Here is a 20287-nt window from a genome sequence, read left to right on the forward strand (position 1 = left end):
TTTCCAGTCATTGCAGAGAATGAAGTGGTGCTAACTATAGTAGAAGCCAGAGGAACCAGATTTCATTTTTGTTTCCTAAGCTTTCCTCTTTAAGTCAGTAATTTCACTGAGTAATACAGTGCATACATCTTACTGTTTCCCTTCTTGAAGAATTACCCAGGGATGCAATATCTTGGGTTTATTTCCCAGTCTAAATGCTGTCCCAGTGAGAGATGGGTAGGAACTCGTGCGAAAACCATTTTGTTGTTTTAATCAGTTGAATGTCCTGTTTTCTTTACAGAGGTATTTGGTTAAATTGAACATTCTAATAATCCTTACTGCTGTTCACTTTTGTTTGTTTTATGATAGAGTCATTAATCTGTTTATGATATTTATTGGACCTGTTTTTATGGATTCTTCTCTCTCTCTGTGTGTGTGTGTGTGCGCGCGCGTGCGTGCGTGCGACTGTGTGTTTGTGTAATTTCATTGTTCCCTGCTGTGGAATTGAAATATTTAATGAAGAGTCAGCTATAAATACTAGCACTACCACCACAAATACTGCTGCTGCTGCTACTACTGCTACTGCTACGACTATTAAATGCACTGAACAGACCTAACAGTGAACATGGTGCTTGACAATGATTGTCCTTCTTGTTGACATCCCTGTCCAACTCCTCTTGCTTGACATATTCCTGGCTAACTCATGAGGCACTCTGTGTTTCATTTTGCCTTAATTCCTGCCATGTAGGAAGCAGCAGGAGAATAGCAGGAAGTTGCGAGAGTCAGATACTGAGAAGAGGAAGGGCACTGGCACAGACTCTTGGACAGACCGATATAGCTCTACTGTACAACCAGAAGCTCTGAACACCGAATGACAGTAAAAGGTTGGCTCTGAGTTCCTGTCACTTTTCCTTGCAAAAGTAGGAGACTGCTACCTCCTTTCTTACATACCCTCACCTCCCACTTCGGTTCCTCTTTTCATAAACAAAGCCTATCCTTTGATGGCTGCTTATAAATTCAGGGGTAGTAGACACTACAGAAGAAAAAACTGTGTGTGTGTCATCCGAGGATAAGGGTCTCCTTGCCCTTCTTGCCTCTTTTGTCATGCAGATTTATCTTCTGGCTTCCGGCAACAGTGGCCTTAGGCTGCTGGGAGTTGAGAAATTCCCATCTATATTGCAAATGAGAAGCAGGAGGTAGCCAGAGATGGTGGTTCTGAGATCAGGTGCATGGTGGAGTGGGTTACTAGAAAAACAATTTCTTCTAATCCATCCTGTTGTTTGGGGAGGCATTCAGAAATGAGAGTGTGCCAATTGTTTTGCCCCTGTTGAGGCTATATTTCCGAGGGAAGCTAAGCAGGATTAGGCCGAGGCGTTTCTTGGTTGGAGGAGGCCATCAAGGGAAGAAAGCATCAATGGGAAGGCCACACTGTTGCAGGAAGTGCTTGGTGGCAGTGACTCAGAAGGTGTGGTGCTCTTCTTTGTGAGTCACTTTGTGACACTTTGCAAGAGTATCGATGAGGGCTTTGATGATTTTTTTCCAGAAGTTGCTGGGAGGATACATGTCCTCATGGGGGTTCCTATGATGGTTTTATTTATGAATGGATGTGCTTCAATTTGGTTAGGATGCTGGAGTGGTTTAAGTACCTTCAAGCCTTATTTTTTTCTGGGTTTCAGTTGGACAGAGTGAGAGCCTTTACTTCCTGTCCTTATGCCTTTGTGTGGTGTTAATTGTGGGATGGCAGATGTCTTCTAAGCCATGATGAATCATCCAAGTAGGTGTGGAAGGAAGGTTGAAAGATGTTTTGTACATGTGAGCTGTAATTAATTGTTATTGTTAGTCTCATTAATTGCCAAAAGGAAGACACCTAGTAGACAGAGCCTTGAAGGTTTCTGACATCTTTCCCCCTCCCCCTCCATCTTTAATATGGATCCAGTGTTGTAATAATTTACAATAGCTAAGCAACTCCAGGATTAGCACTTTCCCAACCATGCTGGAAAATAGGAAGACAGATAGTGAGGGGGGAGGGACCCCGCTGCGCCTACAGCACAGCTATATCTATGTTGTTTTCCTCCACTGGACTCTTAATCTTTCTATAATGTGTCTAGTCTGACATAACCTAAGAGTGTTAAGCAGGTAAGATGATGTAAACCTAAAGAAAAAGCAATCAGGCTGTACAGAATAAGTTGAACCCGAGAAGTTCTGATTCAAGAGGAAGACAAAAGGAAACTGCTTATACACAGCCAACAGAGCTCTAGATACAATAGGGCTAATTTGGGTTACCCATTGGGAAATTAGGTTTACCTACATAGGTGCTTTATCATAGACAACACTTACACTTTTTAAAAACCCCTCTCCTAAACTTTCCATTTATTTGTAACATTTATATGGGGACAACATCGGGCAGTTAGTGCTCTCCTCACTAGTAAAAATTCCTTTGTGCACATTACTCCTGAGTGATGAGGATGGAGAAATTATTTTGCAAGGTCTAGAAAGGTATTTGGGGATGGTTTCCCACTTGCACACCCCAGCTTCTACTCTGCACACCAGTTTGTGCACCAGTAAAGTTCCCAAACTATTGCTGTTTTCAGATGGGATCCAGGCAAATTCAAGCTGCACAATTATAGTTGATTGGGAGGCCTTGTGCAATAAACCCATTTCCTCAAAAGATCAGATATTTTTCTCTAAAGAAATTGATGGGGGAAAGCATTGGGGAGTATAGATAACACTTGTTTAGATGCAGTGTCATCTAACCTTCCCAGACACAAATGGGAATAAATGCTAATTAAATAGTCAACATGGCCTAATCTCTCTGCAAACAAATCAGGGGAAATGTTTTTTTTAAAATGGCCTCCTGGAATCAACTTTTGTCTTAACTAAAAAGAAGCCTAAGTATGTTTAACAGTGGACTTCTGGGTTAGCGCCATCGGCGAATGGCGAAGTTCCTCCGACTGGAGGAACTGGCTCCGTGGAAACTGGGTCTTCCCGCCACAGCGAAGGTGGGGATCCGCTAGAAATCCCAGGCGGAGGAAGCCTGGGAATGTGGGGTTCGGCAGGGCACCCTACGCACCGGGAACCCCATTTTGGGGCTCCAGAGTGAAGTGGGGTGAGCGGCGCGGTGCTGCGAACTGATTGCTACTTTCACAGAGTGAAGCCGCACAGCCATTGCCGGAGAGCGCTGACTTTTTCCTGTGGACAATTGGATTTAAAACAAGTACCCGTGAGTAGAAACGGAAAATTAGATCAAGAAATATCTTAATTTGGCACCGAAGCGGGAAGGTTCAAAACAGGAAGTCCGCCTTCCGCTTTTTGTACATAGACTGAAGCAAAAACCTTGTAAGCTAAAGTCTGGAAAGTCGTTAAAAAAGTTTAAATTTCCTTCATTTATAATTACTGAACCCCCTTTGGATGTTGAGTGCCAGCTCGGGGGGGCTTTGTTTAACGCCTGCAGGAGAGGGAGTGAAGAAAGATAAGTTTCCACCGTCTCTAACCTGGGAACGGGGTGTCAGAGACAGAAATTCTTGGAGAGGTTCATTGACTGTGAATGGAATACTTTGACAGATAGCTAAAGAAGAGAAATAAATTTATTCCAATGTTGCCTTCTGCATTCTAAAGAAACAAAATATCTGAAAAATGAAAGTAATTTTCCTTTGTTGGACTTGCCTTAAAAAAAATGGATACAAATAGAAATTGTCTCCTCTAGAGGGAGCTTGCTAAATTGTTGCTGCGTCTACTTGAGGACTCTACAGCTGTCAGATTAAGATCGTGGGACCAGTCCTTTTTGACCTTGACTAAATATGAGCTGGGAGGAAGTTTTGGTGCTTGCTTTATGCAAGACAAGTGCCGTGCTGCAACAGATGCATGAGAAGATGGATTTCTTAGGATATTTCCGTTCCACCTTAAAAGGGAGCAAGCTGTGAGTCACAGAGTCTGCGTATTTCCTGTTTTCACAGGATGTTTCTGTTGCGTCTTTGTTTTCGTTCTCTCTGTGTTGGAGACACTGACGCAGGCAGTCATGTCTTTCTTTGTTCTGATCAGCGCTGAATAAAACTTGTAAATAATGCTCTCCTGAGTGCGACTTTTGCTGTGCATTATCTGCTGATAGAGTGTGCATGAGCTCTGGAATGTGGCAAGATATTTCAGGAAACTCATGTCACTAATTGCTGATACTGCGTGCCTACGGGAGATTGATGGATCGTCCGGCAGACGGCTTGGGGCCATGATGGACTTTGTCTCCCTGGCAGTATCCCAACAGGATTTGATGAATGAGAAAATGGATTTGATGACTGTTGTGGTTAATAACTGTGGACAAACAGGGAATATTGATACAGAAACTATTCAGGGACCAACTCAGGAACCTGTACTGATTGGGCAAGTGCAGAAGATAATGGAGAAGGTTGCGGTTGCACCTCAAATAATACAAATGGAGAGACCCGAAGCCCTACAGGAGTATAAGCCGCTGTCTTTGAAGATTGAAGTTGGAGTTGGCCAGGGGGAGTCTGGAGCTGAGGAGGTTCTTAACTTTGGAGAGACCTCAAGATATGTTTTTAAATATTTTTTGGACTACATTGATGATTGTGGGGAGTGGGACTCTGGGGAATGGGCTGGTTGGATGAAGGGAGACGAAGATAATTTTGGGTTGGAATCCCCCAGAGACCTACTCCCCAACGAGAAAGGAAAGAAACTAAGAAAGAGACCAACAAAAGACAAGGAAAAGTGCAAGTATAAACAAGAAGAAGAAGATCTGCAGAAGGGACATGGAAGAGACTTAAGGGCCTCGGACATTAGATTACCAGGTTGATGGACTAGATGGAATGGACAGTAAGGACTGACACGACCTGAGACCAGGAAGAAGAGACGATGGATGAAGATTGGAAGAAAATTTATAAAGAATTTTTTTCCCCTAGGGAATTAGCCTAAAATTAATGAACATTAGGGAAAATGTTGGAATGAAACTATATGACTCTAGTAGAAAAGATATCAGGAGTTATGTATAATCAAGTATTAAGCGTTAAGCTCTAAAGTATTTTTTGATAAGATAAGGTTAAATAACTTAAGGTAATTTGAATAACAGAATATGGGGAAAGGATGGAAAGGATTTGTTGAGTTAATTAATAGGTTAAATTGTCAAGATAAATTATTTAGTAAAAATTGAGAAAGATGGAAAGAATTTGCTGAAATAATCAATCAAACTAGAATACAAAAAGGGTGTGAGGAGGTCAATGAAACAAGCAAATGGAAGTTAAAGATATGTAATATGGGATTTGTGTCTTTTTTCCCTTCTTTTTTATCTTTTTGCTGTATTGTTGCAATGGTTTTTATGTCTTGTTTTTTTTCCTTGTTTTTTTTCTATGTATTGTGTTGTTTTTAATTTTTTTTCTTTCTTTTCTGTAATTTTGAAATTATTAATAAATATTATTTTTTAAAAAAAGTATGTTTAACAGCATTTATTATCATTATTCCCTTGTTACTCTTGGCTTCCCATCATAAGTTGGACTGTAAGCTTTTAGAGGACGAATCTGTGCTTTGTTTTTGGTGCACTGTAAAATGCAGTAATTGCCTTTTTATTACCAGCAGAATTATCTTTAGCATACAAGGAGTGTGGCTTTGTCCTCTGGTAGAATCAATAATAGAATTGCAGTATTGGAGGAGACCCCAAGGTTCATTTAGTCCAACCCCCTACAGGGCAGGGATCTCAACTAAAGCATTCATGGCCAACCTCTGCTTAAATGCCTCCAATGAAGGGAAGTCCCCCACCTTCTGAGGGGGTCCGTTCCACTGCCAAACAGCTCTTACCGCCAGAAAGTGCTTCTTGATGTTTAGTTGGAATCTCCTGTCTTGTAACTTGAATCCATTGGTTTGGGTCCTATCCTCCAGAGCAGGATAAATCAAGCTTGCTCTGTCTTTTATGTGACAGCCATTTAGATAGGCTATTGTATCTCCTCTCAGTCTCTTCTTTTCCAAGCTAAACATACTGAACTCCCTCAACTGTTCTTCATAAGGCTTGGTTTCCAGACCCTTGATCATCTTGGTTGCCCTCCTCTGCACACATTTCAGCTTGTCAATATCCTTCTTAAATTGTGGTGCCCAGAACTGGACACAGTACTCTAGGTATGGTCTGACAAAGGCAGAATAGAGCAGGACAATTATTTATCTTGAGCAGTACACTAGACTTCTGTTGATGCACCTAGAATAGCTTTAGCAGTTGTTGTTGTTTTTTTGCTGCTGTTGCTGCATCACACTATTGACTCATGCTAAGCATGTTAAGCTAGATCCTTTTCATATGTACTGCTGGCAAGCCAGGTGTCCCCCATCTTATATTTGTGCAGCTGACAAATATAGAATCTTACATTTGTCCCTATTGAAATTCATTTTGTTTGTTTGGGCCCAGTTCACCAAGGTCACCTTGAATCCTGATTCTGTCTTCTGCACAGAACTTTGGTGGGCCCAGCCCCTTCACTAAAAATTGGGAGAGAGGGGCTCAGGTCCCATGGCTTCACATAGATGGCACCCCTGCTTAGCAGGAAGGAGGATGGGGACTATACTAGAATTAGCTGGCTCTGTCTGTCATTGGCTAGGCTCTACCTACTGTTTTGGCTACCTGCATTCCATCTCACTAGTCTCAATGGGTACTGGTCGCCACTGGTTTTGAGAGGTCGCCCAGCTCACCCAACAATCCCACAGCAGTACTGAAAGTAAGCTGTTAGACGCCAGAGTTACAAATTATATAAATACAAATCGAATAAATTCCCCAAAAGCAACTTATACATTAACATCTAACTAATTTAGATTAGTACCTAGGCAGACCATGATTTTTAAAATGTCAAGAAATTGGAGCTTGTCCCACCACTTACTCTTTTATTGATGGTTATCAGTGGAGAGAAAAGAAACCCCAGCATCCATGTAAAACTTCCACATGTAAATTATAAATTATCAAAGAGAACCCACCACACCACCAATAATCTAAAGAAGTCAAATTCTCCTGGGATTCAAAGAACCAAACAATGGCTAGTATTGACTGTTAAATATATATAAACACAGGAAGTGACTATTTGATAGCCTAAGACCATTAGCTGGTTCCAAATCCCTTGGCAGTAAGTAACTTAACAGAGACTATTTTTCCTCTGTTTTGTTTTGTAGCGTCCTAGAGTTATGGACCTTCCAGAACACTGCGGCATAAAGCAGCTGTTTTGCTGGGGCTTGAACACTGTTCCTTTTACAAGGCAAATGCCAAGGACGTGTGTGCATATGGTGTTGCCAACTAAACCTACCCTGTGAATATGTGTTCGTGCTTATTGATTCTGCAAGTTCTTCTTCTTCTTCTTCACCCAGTTGCATGTTGGAAGCATTCAGCAATACCAGTTAAGCTGTTCTTCCTGTTCACACTATCTCGTTTGCTTTATATCATCAGACAAATTCTTGTCCGCAGCAGACAGTCCAGATAGAAGAGGCTTGTTTTGATTCCGCCTCTCTGACCCAGACTCATGACAACCTGGCCATGATGTGCTACTCGCAAGCCAGCTTCCCATCGAAGCTGGATAGGGCGATGGCAAAAGCTTGCACAGCACACAGTGGGTAGTTGTAGTCCAGGGTGAAAGTATCATCAGCTACGCGGCCAAACTGCAAGACGATGTAGTCCACTGTAGGAAAAGAGGTGAACAGTTCAGCAGATGGACCAAAAATAGGCTCTGCTACAATGCCATAACCCCCACCCCAAAATGAGTAATGACAACTTCTGGTCCTCTGTGCCTTCCAGTTGAAAAAGACTCTTCACCACTGGCCCACTGTCATGAGAAGAATGGGGTTCTGGAGAAAGACCCATTTCCAGAGCTGCCAAACTTTCATGCTCCCCCCCCCAAAAAAAAACCTTGCAGCATTTCTTTCTTGACCAGAACCTTTTGATGTTATTATCTTGGCATAGCTGCCTCCAGACATTTGAAAGGAAGTTGGATGTTCCTAAGATGTCGTCACCAAAGGTGACTTCCCAGAGAAAGCCTGAAGAGAACAGGTTTTCTACCATATGGCTTATATCTCTATTTCCAGTGCTAAGGGAGTGTGGCTCACATGGAGCTGAACAAAACCTTTTTATTCCGGACCCTCCTATTCAAATGCTAAGGAGAAAAGAACAGGATGGGACAGGGAAGAGAACAGCAGAGTTCAGGAGTTGACTGGCCACCTGCTGGGCAATGAATGCCTGCTTCTTCTTCAACAGAGCTACCAAGTAAGTACATTTCTTTTTTCCAGCTGGGTGGACAGAGCACAAGACCCAATATGTGCTGCCTCCCCCCTAGAGACCTGCCCCCTCACCAGAATTCCTAACCAAGACATTTGTGGCATTCTAGAGGTCTCTCTGACTCACTGCTTCGGTCATGACTCCCTTTGTTACCAGTGAGAGCAACAAGAAATCTGTAAAAATAACTGGGGCCCTGAGCAGGTTCTTTCTGTCCTGTAATCCTACACCCGAGACAGTAACATCCCCTGATTGGGCTGGACAGGTGACAAGCAGACAAGTCATACACTCGGCGAAATTGCTTGGCTGCCTATGTTTGTTGCTCTCATGTGAATTCTGCAGGGTGCTCACAGCCCCAGCACTCGCAAGGGGGATGGAAGTGTCAACGTTTTGTCCTCTTTTTGTATCAAGAGTTGCTTCCTTGAGCATCAACCAGCACAAGATCAAAGCACGCACATGCACGCACCCCCGCCCCAAAAGGCTTAGGCCCAGATTCTTATAGTCACACAGCAATGTGCACACCCAATCAGATTTTTAAAGACTATGGATCCTGCTTGCATAAACTTTCAAGTTTGCAGCTGATTTCAGCATGTTGGATACATACTGGAGAAACTTTTGAGCTCATTGATCACAAAGCTTGCGCTATGGTTTCTAACGTGGTCCACCTGTACGCTCTCTTTAGGAGGCTGTAATGTGGGCCAAATTAAGTGAGACACAAGTAGCAGTTGTGGGAATAGCTTTTAAGAATGGAATAGGAACGCTAGGAGGGTGGGCTCTAGATGCTGACCCTGGTGGTAGGGAGGCTTTAGCCTAGTGTGGTCCCAATCAAGGCTAAGCCCCAGTGCCTACCACCCTCTGCCAGGGTCCTGATCAGAATTAGATACCTCAGTCCTGCTACTTACTTTTTAAAAGCCCTTCACACAACTGCTCATTTCATGAATAACATTTCTTCCAATTTGACCTTGTCACCACCCAGCCGAGGGGGCACAAAACTGAGAAGCCTCCCAAAGTGGCTTGGGCAACCCAGTCAGGTGCGCAGGGTACAAATAATAAAAAATATTATTATTATTATTATTATTATTATTATTATTATTATTATTATTATCCGTTTGTGGTCTTGCTCAGGGCACCATATTACCAGAGATTATCAAAGTCCACCCCAGTCTTAATTTTGTTCTTATTTAGTAAATGCATCCCATATTATCTCATTTAGCAACCGCTAGCTCCCTTGGCCAATAAAGCGAGATGAGCGCTGCAACCCCAGAGTCGGCCACAACTGGACCTAATGGTCAGGGGTCCCTTTACCCTTTACCTTTTTAAATGAATTGCACTTCTGATTAGTACGTTCAAGGATGAATTGGAGCTTGAAAACTAGTTGGCAGCCCTTGGCAAGATCAGGGGCTCTTAGATTAGTCACCCTTGGATCAATGATTGTGTATTTGCTGTTATCCTTAGAGGGTGTTCATAGAGGCATAGGAAAACTTACATTATGAGCTGTGTGAGTGACCCAAATCATCATCAAAGGCATAAGGGATCCTGGAATCCCTTGTTCTGCCTATAGAATATGCTAACTCAAAATATCAACACTGTGATTAGAAAAACACCCTTTAGATATTTATTACATAAATAAGTCTAACACTATTTGCACATGCCTCTTGAGTGAAATCAATGCAGTCCTTGGCATCTTGTACCCCAAGGTATTTCATGACCAATGGGAAATGCCAGAACAGTTCTTTTGAGTTGGAGGCTACATATCAATTGGGCAAATAGTGCCCAAGTGGTACCCGTTATTGGCCATTTTGGATTAGCCCCATCAGAAACTGGATGACTATTTTGAGTAATCAGGAACACCTTGTGTACATCATCAGAGTTTACGAGTGTCTCATAAATTAACATTCAAAACTTTGAAGCATACCCAGGAAGAATTCCAACCTCAAACAACACAGAGACAAAACCAGACGAAAGCTTGGCTCCAAGTCATTCAGCAGATCCAAGGGGCTTAGCAAGGAACCCAAACCTTTATTATTCCTGTCTTCCGACTGTCATGCTCCCTCTCGTGGATGATTTGTGCATGCTTCCCTTCCTGTCTACATTTAGGCAAACTCCTTAGAGAGTTTGGTGGCTCGTTCAGGTCTGGTTGTATAACTCAACACATCCCCAAATTGTGATTACAGAGAACAGGCTTCAGGAAGGTTCTTCTCACAGCAGATAGGTCAGGTATCCTTGTATCTGGAAAGTGGACATTCTGGTTTCCTCTGGCCTAAATTACACAACAACTCAGACAACTTATTTCCAAACTCTGCTGCCTTTTCTTTTTAGGTCAGTCCTGGTCCACACATGTACTCTGTGATATGGCTGGCATTTGGGGGAAAAACACAACCAATTGCACAGAGGCAACTCCATGTGGCAAGTCATTCATGGGAAAGAGCTTCCCATGCAATCACAGAGATTGTCAACATGCCACCATAAAACTCTCTCATCTGAACCTCCTCCTGAGTGTTGGTTTCATGCAGTTGCAGTTTCAAGTGGCTACTATGCCACAGATAGATGTGTGGTTCAGGCATGAAGCGGTCACCTGAGCATGCTATTATGTGTGGCAAACAGTCCTTTTGATGCCATTGTGTGACCACACAGCCCTCATACAGCAGACACAATTTCAGGTCTGCTTTGACACTCAACTAGCATCTGAGTCAAAAGCATCTGCTTATCCAGCTTTCTGCACGCCTTGTCTCCAAATCTGATTGGTTCTATAACTATTGTTAACAATGAACCAGCATCCCAAGCAATTTATTAGCAAAACATAAATGTGAGTGAAAAGCAAACCCCAACATAGGTAATATAATGACGCTGTCATTATACCTTTCCTTTCTGCCCCATCTCTTTTTGGATTACAAGCTGTTTGGAGAGTATAATACAAGGACTACCTTGCTCCACACACTTTATTGCCTAGAGTAGCAATAATTCCAGAGCCAATCCTGGTTGACCTCCTAAGTTAGCACAATGTAGGATTGCTCAGTCGGTAGAGCATGAGAATCTCAGGGTTGTGGGCTCAAGCCCCACGTTGGGTAAAAGATTCCTGCATTTCAGGGGACTAGATGACCCTCTATGATTCTTTGAGGTCTGCTTTCACTCTTATGGGCCAAGAGAATTCCATAGGACTTACCGTCATTGCTGTGGACAATCTGGAAGTTCTTGACAGAGGCATGAGTAACTCTGCCATGGAAGTTGAGCACATAAGACTGGGTCTCGTCATTCCACACTGGGGCTTTGTTATGCAGTTCGATTAAGTTGTCCATTATCCTGTTCTGCCATCTGATGAGAAGTCCATCATTATCCTGGCAAGAAGTGTGAGAAAAGCACAAAATTAAATCATTTCCATACACGCTTCAGTGCCAGCTGCAGCATTTGGTTTATCTGTCTATGGATATACCTTTCTGGTTCCCAGAGATAAGGGACCATGTATAATATTATAGTGCTATACCTCACTTTCATTATTATTTTTTTGTGGGAATGAGAGGACTGATTAAGAAATAAAATAAAATCAGGGCCATAAATGGCACCCACTGCAACAGTTATACTGAATGTGGGCTGAGTTGCAAATGGACCCACTTATTGCAGCTTCCTCAAGGCCACCAGTGTGGCCAAAACAAAGGTTCAGGACTCTGAATGTGGAAAATCACTTGCAATTCCAACTTGTAACGTAAAATAGCAAAACAGTGATTGGGTAGCACTAGTAACATCCTATCATGATAAGATACTAAGGTTCCAGTATATTAAGGGTGTCATGCTATGGTGAACATCCCATAGTACAAGGATATCAGCTTGCTAGACGGAATGACCCCTTTTTCTTCCCCTGTTCTGAGGATTCTTCCGATGCCTCCGAGCCAATTGGGGGGAGGGCCTGGAGGGAGAGGACAGAGGGGGAAAGCCCCCTTTGTGACAGTGGAAGACATTACACGATTTGCACTGAGGGGACTTGTTAGGTTATTCTACCCCAAGTGTGTACACAGCACTGAGAGACACCTGCCAATCCTTCCAAGGTCTTCTGCCCCTCCTAATTTTAGTTGTTCATATTTTTTGAATGGAGGTCCCTGCCCCCTCTGGCCCTGGGGGCCCTTTTTATTGTTCCATTGGTGGTGCCAGGCTGGCTGGAGACTACAATGCTGGCACCTAGGCATCAAAATCTCCCATCTCCCTTTCCCCAGATTGCCTCTAGGATTGTGTCGTAGATGCTTATCATGTTGGCAACTTACATTTCGGGGTCGGATCGGCACCCTCTCATTGTCTGAATTCATTCCAGGGATAATCACTGTCATTTTTCGAGGTCCCTTGAACCCTAATACATTTGTCTCCTGAAACAGAAACCCCAGCATGCTTATAACTCAATCACAGTCATGTATCCTCAAAACATGATTAATTTGTTTATATTTCCCCAAACTATCTTTTCTCCCCCCAAAGATATTTATTAAAGTTTTTAAAATATAACAATGAAAAAAACAAAAAACAAAACAAAATACAACATAAAAACAGTTTAAAAACAAATAATTTTCCATAATATATCTTCCTTACGCTTATTTCCCCAGACCTCCTCATACCTCCCTTCTTTGTATTCCACTTCAATTTGTTAGTTCAGCAAATCCTTACCATTAAGCTCTTACCCATTTATATTTTATTTCCCCAAACTATCTGATTCGTAACAGCTTAAAGCAGCTATCCTGTCAGTCTCAAGCTTGTGCTACAGCTTTGCCATGGTAGTGTTGCATCCTCCCAACATATAAAACAAAAACAACATTGCTATAACATGAAAAGGAGTTAGATACCACTGATTTATATATATATATATATTTTTTTTTTAAAAAAACCACCTTCCTTTCTCTGCCTTCTTAGCCTGGAAAGAGTATTTGCCAGTGATGATCAAATGTCAGCATGTGGGATCTACCTTTTTTCTCTCAAATAAAACCCCCCAAGGTTTTGTGTTGTTTGTTTAAATAATGTTTTTATTATATGCTTCACAGTTTATTTTGTGTATGGAGAAGAATGGCTGTTTGACAATACACTCTAGCTGAGAACTATTTGTATATCTGGAAAAAAAAACCTAATAAAAAGTACTTAAATAATAATAAAGACCCAAGGTCCACCAAGCAGTCAGATGCAAAATAGTGACTCAGGAGAGAAGAAATACGGTACATTTAAAATTAAAGAACAGGGTCCTCTGAGCACATGCTGCTCAGCTCAATAATTTGTTTTCAGGGCCAGGATCTATCTTCTGCCTGTCCCTAGCCTAGAGAATGGAGGAGATATTGATGATATGAAGGTGCTTGCATCTGGAGATGGCAAACATGATTGTTCTGTTAGGTAAACACTATTGCTTATTACTTCCCCTCTAAGAATTCTGGGTAGTGCAGTTTAACCCTATCAGAGTTATAATTCCAAGCAACTCCTAACCAACTACCATTCTTATAAAGGCATGTGCCTTGAGAGAAGCCCTGGAGCATCCATATCTGCAAAAATGGAGTCGGGTGAAGCTTGTGCCAGCTGCAGCATTTGCTTAACCTGTCTGTGGATGTAGATACCTTTTTGGTTCCCAGAAGATAAGGGACCACTCTTGGCTGGACTGAAATATGGCGGGTGGTTTAAAAAGTAAGCGGATTGGACAGGGACTTGGCTAATGTAACACATGCCTGGGAAACATCTGGGTTAGATTTGAAAAGGCATCAAGGTATGACAAGCATAACTCCACCCCCAGCCTTGAATTATCCCCAGCCACTCCATGCAATGTAGACCCTGCAGATTTTACCTGCATTGGGTGACACTAACTGGTTGGCATTAAGACTCTGTTCCACTCGGGAACAGTTTTTACAGCAGACAAAGAGTTCTCAAGCCTCCCTTGGGAAAGATACCCACAAGCATATTCTAGCCCAGGGCTAGGCAACCTAAGGCCCAGGGCCCAATCACCTTCTCAATCCGGCCCGCAGACGGTCTGGGAATCAGTGTATTTTTACATGAGTAGAATGTGTCCTTTTATTTTAAATGCATCTCTGGGTTATTTGTGGGGCATAGGAATTCGTTCATATTTTTTTTCAAAATATAGTCTGGCCTACCACATGGTCTGAGGGATGGTGGACCGGCCCATGGCTGAAAAAGGTTGCTGACTCCTGTTCTAGCCACTGCAAGCGGCTGCCCAGGAGATTATGGCTAGAAAAGATGGAGTGGCACAATGCAGTTCCTTACATAAACAACAGCTGCAAGCTCCTGGCGCACATTTGACCAATCCGAATTTGCTCTGTCAGGATTCACGCCATTATCAAACACCGAAAACCGAGTGCCCATCAAATTGGATCTAAAAGCAAAACAAAAAACCACAACAGCAATCAGGCAAAGCAGAGGAGGGTTTCAGAATCAAGGAGCCCCTTTGCACAATCACCCCTTTTCTGTTAAAATAAACACTGTAACATTGAGTTAACTAGGTATACTGTGCATCAGTGTGGGTATAGTCTATATGTGTATGTGTGTAAGAGAGGGAGGGAATATGGGAGTGGGATGGGATAAGGAGGGAATGGAAAGGTCACTCAATCAGGGCATCTTCAGTATTTCCAAATGCCCAGGCCTATTAAATTGCAACATGCCTCTCCTCTGGATAAGAACCGGCTAAACCACTTCTGCCCTGCCCCGAGGGACAATCTTGATACCAGATCTGATAACAGGGTGCGTCTGGCTTGCTGGGCTAGGGGTGTAATTATTGACAAATCTCCACACCAGGGGAAAGAGAGGCCACACTTTAAGGGAGAGGCTGTAACTTGGTGGCAAGCTCAGGTTTTGCATGCCAAAGATCCCAGGTTCTCCAGGCAGGGCTGGCAAAGACTGCTTGATCACTTAATCTAGATGGAACAATGGTCTGACTTTGCATAAAGCAGCTTCCTGTATTCTGGACATTTTTGAATTACCTGTGAGCCCCATCTGCAATGCAAATATGCAAAGACTCCCCTCCCCCTCCCCTCACATATAAGCTTGTTTGCAATCCTGCTACTTGGGAGGTCAATATGGGCTGCCCAAATAAGCTAAAGTAGCACTGAAAATGTGGGACTTTAGCCATTCAACACTGTAAACTGCCATGCACATTTATGGTGCTGTATACACAATAATGAGGGACACGGGTGGCGCTGTGGGTTAAACCACAGAGCCTAGGACTTGCTGATCAGAAGGTCGGCGGTTCGAATCCCTGCGATGGGGTGAGCTCCCGTTGCTTGGTCCCTGCTCCTGCCAACCTAGCAGTTCAAAAGCCCGTCAAAAGTGCAAGTAGATAAATAGGTAGCACTCCAGTGGGAAGGTAAACGGCATTTCCGTGCGCTGCTCTAGTTCGCCAGAAGCGGCTTAGTCATGCTGGCCACATGACCCGGAAGCTGTACGCCGGCTCCTTTGACCAGTAAAGCGAGATGATCGCCGCAACCCCAGAGTCGGTCACGACTGGACCTAATGGTCAGGGGTCCCTTTACCTTTACCTATACACAATAATAGTAATAACCAGTGGGACCTGCAACAAAATATTGTAGTGTGGAGAGTTCCCTCCTTAGTAATTAGAGTTGCTTTTGGAGTACCGTAATTCCAAGCAAGGAAATCCCAGTTTGTGGCACCTTGCAGCAACAGAATGCATAAAGCAAGCCATCTATCGCAGAGATGGGGAATTTGAGACCCTTTTTTATGTTGTTGGACTCCAACTCCCATCAGCCCCAGCTAGCATGGCCAATGCTCAGGGATGATGGGAGTTGTAGTCTGGAAACATCTGGAGGGCCATAAATAAAAGGCTATCTCATTGGCTCCCTTCTGTGTAAATGTGCCCCAACTAGGCAGATATTGGGAACCAATCAGAAATGAATCTTTCCCAGACCCAAAAGCTAGCTTATTTTTATCAGCCTTCCTGTATTCAAAGGGAACCCTATGCTGTGTGATGGCATTGCTCCCTGCAGAGTGTCCTGTTATGTCTGAACCATATCTTGATGTCAAGCCTAACCTCAGCTTTCCAATGAAGTTCTCTCCATCCCGAGACAAGTCAGTGGGATCCATGGAAATCAGGTAGTTAGAGGTCTTGCTCTTTTTGCGCTTGCGACCAGCAAGTAGGAAAACCTGCAAGAGACAGGTGGAAGTAATGGCGGCTGCAGTTTCTGTCTGTAATGCATACAAAAATCCCAAGCTCCACAATTATTATTATTTTATTCTAAGTCCTCAGGTAGCTTCCACGCTACATGCCTTTAGGGCTGTTGAGGCATTACTTTTCCACAGATGGGAAATGAATTAAGGTGGTTGTGCCACAGGGTACTTAGTACAGGACTGTGTTATCTGGCAACGCCCATCCCCATGACCCTCCTATGAAGTTTTCTTAAAAGTAAGTCCCATTTGGCAAACATCTCCTGAGACTTTAGTTAGAAGCATCCTTATTGCCGCTTCCATCTCTAGTTGCTTCAGCATTAGTGATAAATTACCCCCTTCATTAGGCAGTTTCTGTTCTGTGCACAAGGGGTGGAGGGGGTTTAATTACTGGTTTCCTCTTGTTAAGAGTCTTTAAAATTGTGAAATAGCTCCGTTTCACAATTAGAGAAAGAAGAGACGCCAAAGAGCCACAGCAGCAGTGAGCACATATTGGTTTGCCAGAGACAAATTGGGCAGAGGCTCCCGTTTCCAGAGTTGTGTGCATTCTGTAGATAGGAATGGAAATCGGCTTAAAGCTTTTTATCTCAAGAGTGGTTTGATCCATTTCCTCCCCTATGTATAGCTGCACTTGTGAGAAGAGATCGCTGTGTGTGCCTCTCCAAGCAAGGGAAAACTTGAGCAGCTTTGAGACTGTACAGTGGTACCTCAGGTTACATAGGTTTCAGGTTACAGACTCTGCTAACCCAGAAATATTACCTCGGGTTAAGAACTTTTCTTCAGAATGAGAACACAAATCGTGCGGCGGCAGCGGCAGGCCCCATTCGCTAAAGTGGTGCTTCAGGTTAAGAACAGTTTCAGGTTAAGAATGGACCTCCCGAATGAATTAAGTACTTAACCCGGGGTACCACTGTACTGGGAGAGTGTGTGTTGAATTTCCTTTCTCCTTTCCCTATGGTTCTGAGGCCACTCAGGCTTCCCCTGCAGCTTCAACATACATAACAAAAGAGAGCACGCGCATGTTTTGCAATTAATGCATGCAACCTGTTTGGCCCTTGGAAAAGAAGTTGACAAAGGATCTCTACCAAGAGGGATATATTACCAGCCCTTTTTACCAATCCTTATAAGTGGCTTTGCTGCAGGGCCATCTCTGTTTCCGCACAAAAGGCAACACTCCCACTGAGCAACTCACCTTTTTGTCATTATCCAAATGAAGGTAGTATGTAGGATAGAGGCCCCGGTCCATCCCCTTCTTGTCTCGAGTGACCCGACACTTGATGGTCACTCCTTGCGGAGCTGGCTGCAGCACAAATTCCTCCAGATTGTCCACTTCAATGACTGGGGAAGGTGGTCTCTCTTCCTTCTACAGTCCAGCACCAAGAAAGAGAAGGGAGGTTTGTTTCAAGGACATTGTTCTGCCCCAGGCTTTCCAGCATGGCCTCCACTAGTCACCTGCTATGTTTGTGTTTCTTCTTCTTCATCATCGTCACATATATGGCTTCATCCCCAACCATGTCTATCCTGGTTGCTTGGTTGGCTAATTTCCCTGCCCTGTCTGTTGCAGTAGATCTTCTGCTACCTAAATTCCACTTGCTTAAAAACCTCAAGTGCGACCCCTGGATTCTCTGAGCAGAGCATCCTGGGACAAAGGGCCAGATTGCACTGGGAAGGAGGTGTCAGGGGCAACAGTGGCTGGTCTCTGTGTGAACTGAGACTGCTGCACTCTCTGAAATCACATGCCCTCCCCATCAGGGAATCCATGGTTGGCTTCTCAGATCAGGAATGTCGTAGAGAAAAGCCAGACGGCAGCAAAGGTGAACAGGGTTGTAACCTGGGCTGGAAATTTGCTTCCCCAGCTGTAATTTAATTGTCTATTCTGGAAGCTGGTCCTATATAAAGAAAACGGAGGAAGACAAGCTGGGGAAGTGAACAGTGTGCCTGTACAGTGCCTTTGTTTCAATGCACAGAGGTGGCTAGCGCTGTTAATAATACACCATAGCTTCATTCCTGCTTTTGGTAAAGATTTGTAGTCCCTCCCCCTTGAGAAATGACTTCGCTAAAGAAACTGCTCTGACTTTCACAAAGCACCTTCTTTCAAAGGGGATTTTGAATCCCTCACATGCCCTCTAGGTGCATTCCCAACTATCTACCTTTTTGGATTTCTTTGTTTTTCCTTTTTTGTTGGTGTTCTTTTGAGCTACTGCTTCTGTGGGCTCATCCTCACTTTCATTTTCAGTGGCTTTGGGAAGAGCTGCAGGGGAAAAAAGAACACTCTGCTTAGTGGCCACCCAGTGAGTATGCAGACTGGCCTTTGTCAGAGTCCTGGTGGAGCAGGTTGGAGACCCATCTAGTCCAGCACCCTGTTCTCTAGTCTAGCATCCTCATGACTTGGACTTTTCTGTATTCAATCTGTGAAATGGGGGGTGGGGGTCCATACATTTTATGAAGTCCCCTAAGCGATCATAAAATTTCCTTTTAGAACACGAACCAGTAACTGTAAGACAACTCTGCTTATTTCTGGGGGTGTAACAAATTAATGAACACAATTGCATCAACCAAGGTCAGGCTACAGGGGCAGTAACTATTATTATTATTATTATTATTATTATTATTATTATTATTATTATTATCTGAGCATGGCAACAGTGGGGGGGGCAGCAATCTGCATTAGCTAAAGTTGCTGGACCAGCTGCAATGACTGTGTTTCAGTCTTAACCGAATGCACCTTCTTGCTCCATCTCCTTACCCTGCTCACTGTTTGCAAGGGGCTGATGCTGCACCTACCTTTCTTTTTAGTTTTCTTCTCCTTGGCGCCTTCTGCCCCAGCCTGAAACATGGAAGCTGTGCTCTTCTTTTTTTCAGTTTTTGTTGGCTTGGTGCTAGAATCAGAATCACCTTCTGTCTCACTATCTTTCAGATCTAGTGTTGTGAAGAGCAAGGTTTTTTAATTGTAGAAAGGAATCAGGCTGTATTTTATTTTTGGTAATGATATCCGGCTATAGCCTAATGCAGGGGTCAGCAAACCATGGTCCACGGGCCGGATCTGGCCCAATTGCCCTCAGGATCCAGTCCATGGATCGTGTAGATTTTGTTCATTAATTTTTTTTCTGTGCCGCCATTTTGGGGGGGGCACCATTTCTCCCTCCCCTTCTCACACACTGCTGTGCCTCCTCCCTCCCTCCTCCTGGCTTCTCCCCACCCTGCGTAGAGGAGGAAGGGGGCTGGGCTGGGCTGGCTGAGCACCATTTTGGGCAGTGCCTCTCTGGAGCCAGCCAGCCCTTTCGGGCTGCTCGTCCCGCCACCGCTGCCACCAGCCTCTGCCACACACAAGGACAGGCACAAGAGCCATGGTTGGCAGAGCGCAGCACAGCACCTCTCCAAAAGGGCTGGCTGGCTCCAGAGAGGCGCTGCACTGCGCCCTGCCAACCACGGCTCCTGTGCCTGTCCTTGCAAGTGGCAGAGGCTGGCAGCGGTGGAGGGGCGAGCGGCCTGAAAGCAAGGGCAGGCACAGGAGCCACAATTAGCAGAGCGCAGCGCAGCACCTCTCTGGAGCCAGCTCGCTCTTGCGCTGGCAGCACCATAGGCAGGCAGGGCGAGGGGAGACAGGAGGAGGAGAGAGTAGTCCTCTCTGCCACGGGCACACAATATGGCCCGCCACAAGGTCTGGGGGACTGGGGAACCAGCCCCCTCCAAAAAAAGTTTGCTGACCCCTGCCCACCTATGGGTCTCCCCCCAAACCCTCAGGAAGTGCTGATTAGCAGAAGAGTGTTTCTTAACATCGTATTTGCAAAATATAAGCATTGGCAATAGAACAATTCCACATCTTCATTCTATATAATGGAGCTTGGATGCTTTCTCACTCAAAGTTTTGGAGACTTTTCATGCCTCAAACTAGGAACAAAAATACATACTTAGACTCGCATGTGGGGTGGAAGA

General features: G+C 44.0%; 1 protein-coding gene across 5 annotated transcripts in view; it reads right to left on the minus strand.

Moving 5' to 3' along the window:
* Positions 1 to 6550: 6550 nt before the first annotated feature.
* TULP1 (TUB like protein 1) overlaps positions 6551 to 20287 on the minus strand; it is a 38365-nt gene continuing 24628 nt past the window's right edge. For 4 of the 5 annotated variants that reach the window (XM_082228214.1, XM_082228215.1, XM_082228213.1 and 1 more), the window contains 8 exons: positions 19136 to 19270; positions 18502 to 18602; positions 17544 to 17714; positions 16218 to 16330; positions 14441 to 14549; positions 12463 to 12561; positions 11373 to 11544; positions 6551 to 7619 (listed from right to left, as the gene is read on the minus strand). In XM_082228214.1, coding sequence (XP_082084340.1) covers positions 7486 to 7619; positions 11373 to 11544; positions 12463 to 12561; positions 14441 to 14549; positions 16218 to 16330; positions 17544 to 17714; positions 18502 to 18602; positions 19136 to 19270 — 1034 coding nt within the window. In that variant the 3' untranslated portion in view covers positions 6551 to 7485. The remainder of the gene's footprint in view (positions 7620 to 11372; positions 11545 to 12462; positions 12562 to 14440; positions 14550 to 16217; positions 16331 to 17543; positions 17715 to 18501; positions 18603 to 19135; positions 19271 to 20287) is intronic. The other variant, XM_082228211.1, reaches the window with a different exon arrangement.

The sequence above is a fragment of the Podarcis vaucheri genome (genome assembly GCF_965113315.1).
Source record: "Podarcis vaucheri genome assembly, chromosome: 6".
NCBI classification, from domain to species: Eukaryota; Metazoa; Chordata; class Lepidosauria; order Squamata; family Lacertidae; genus Podarcis; species Podarcis vaucheri.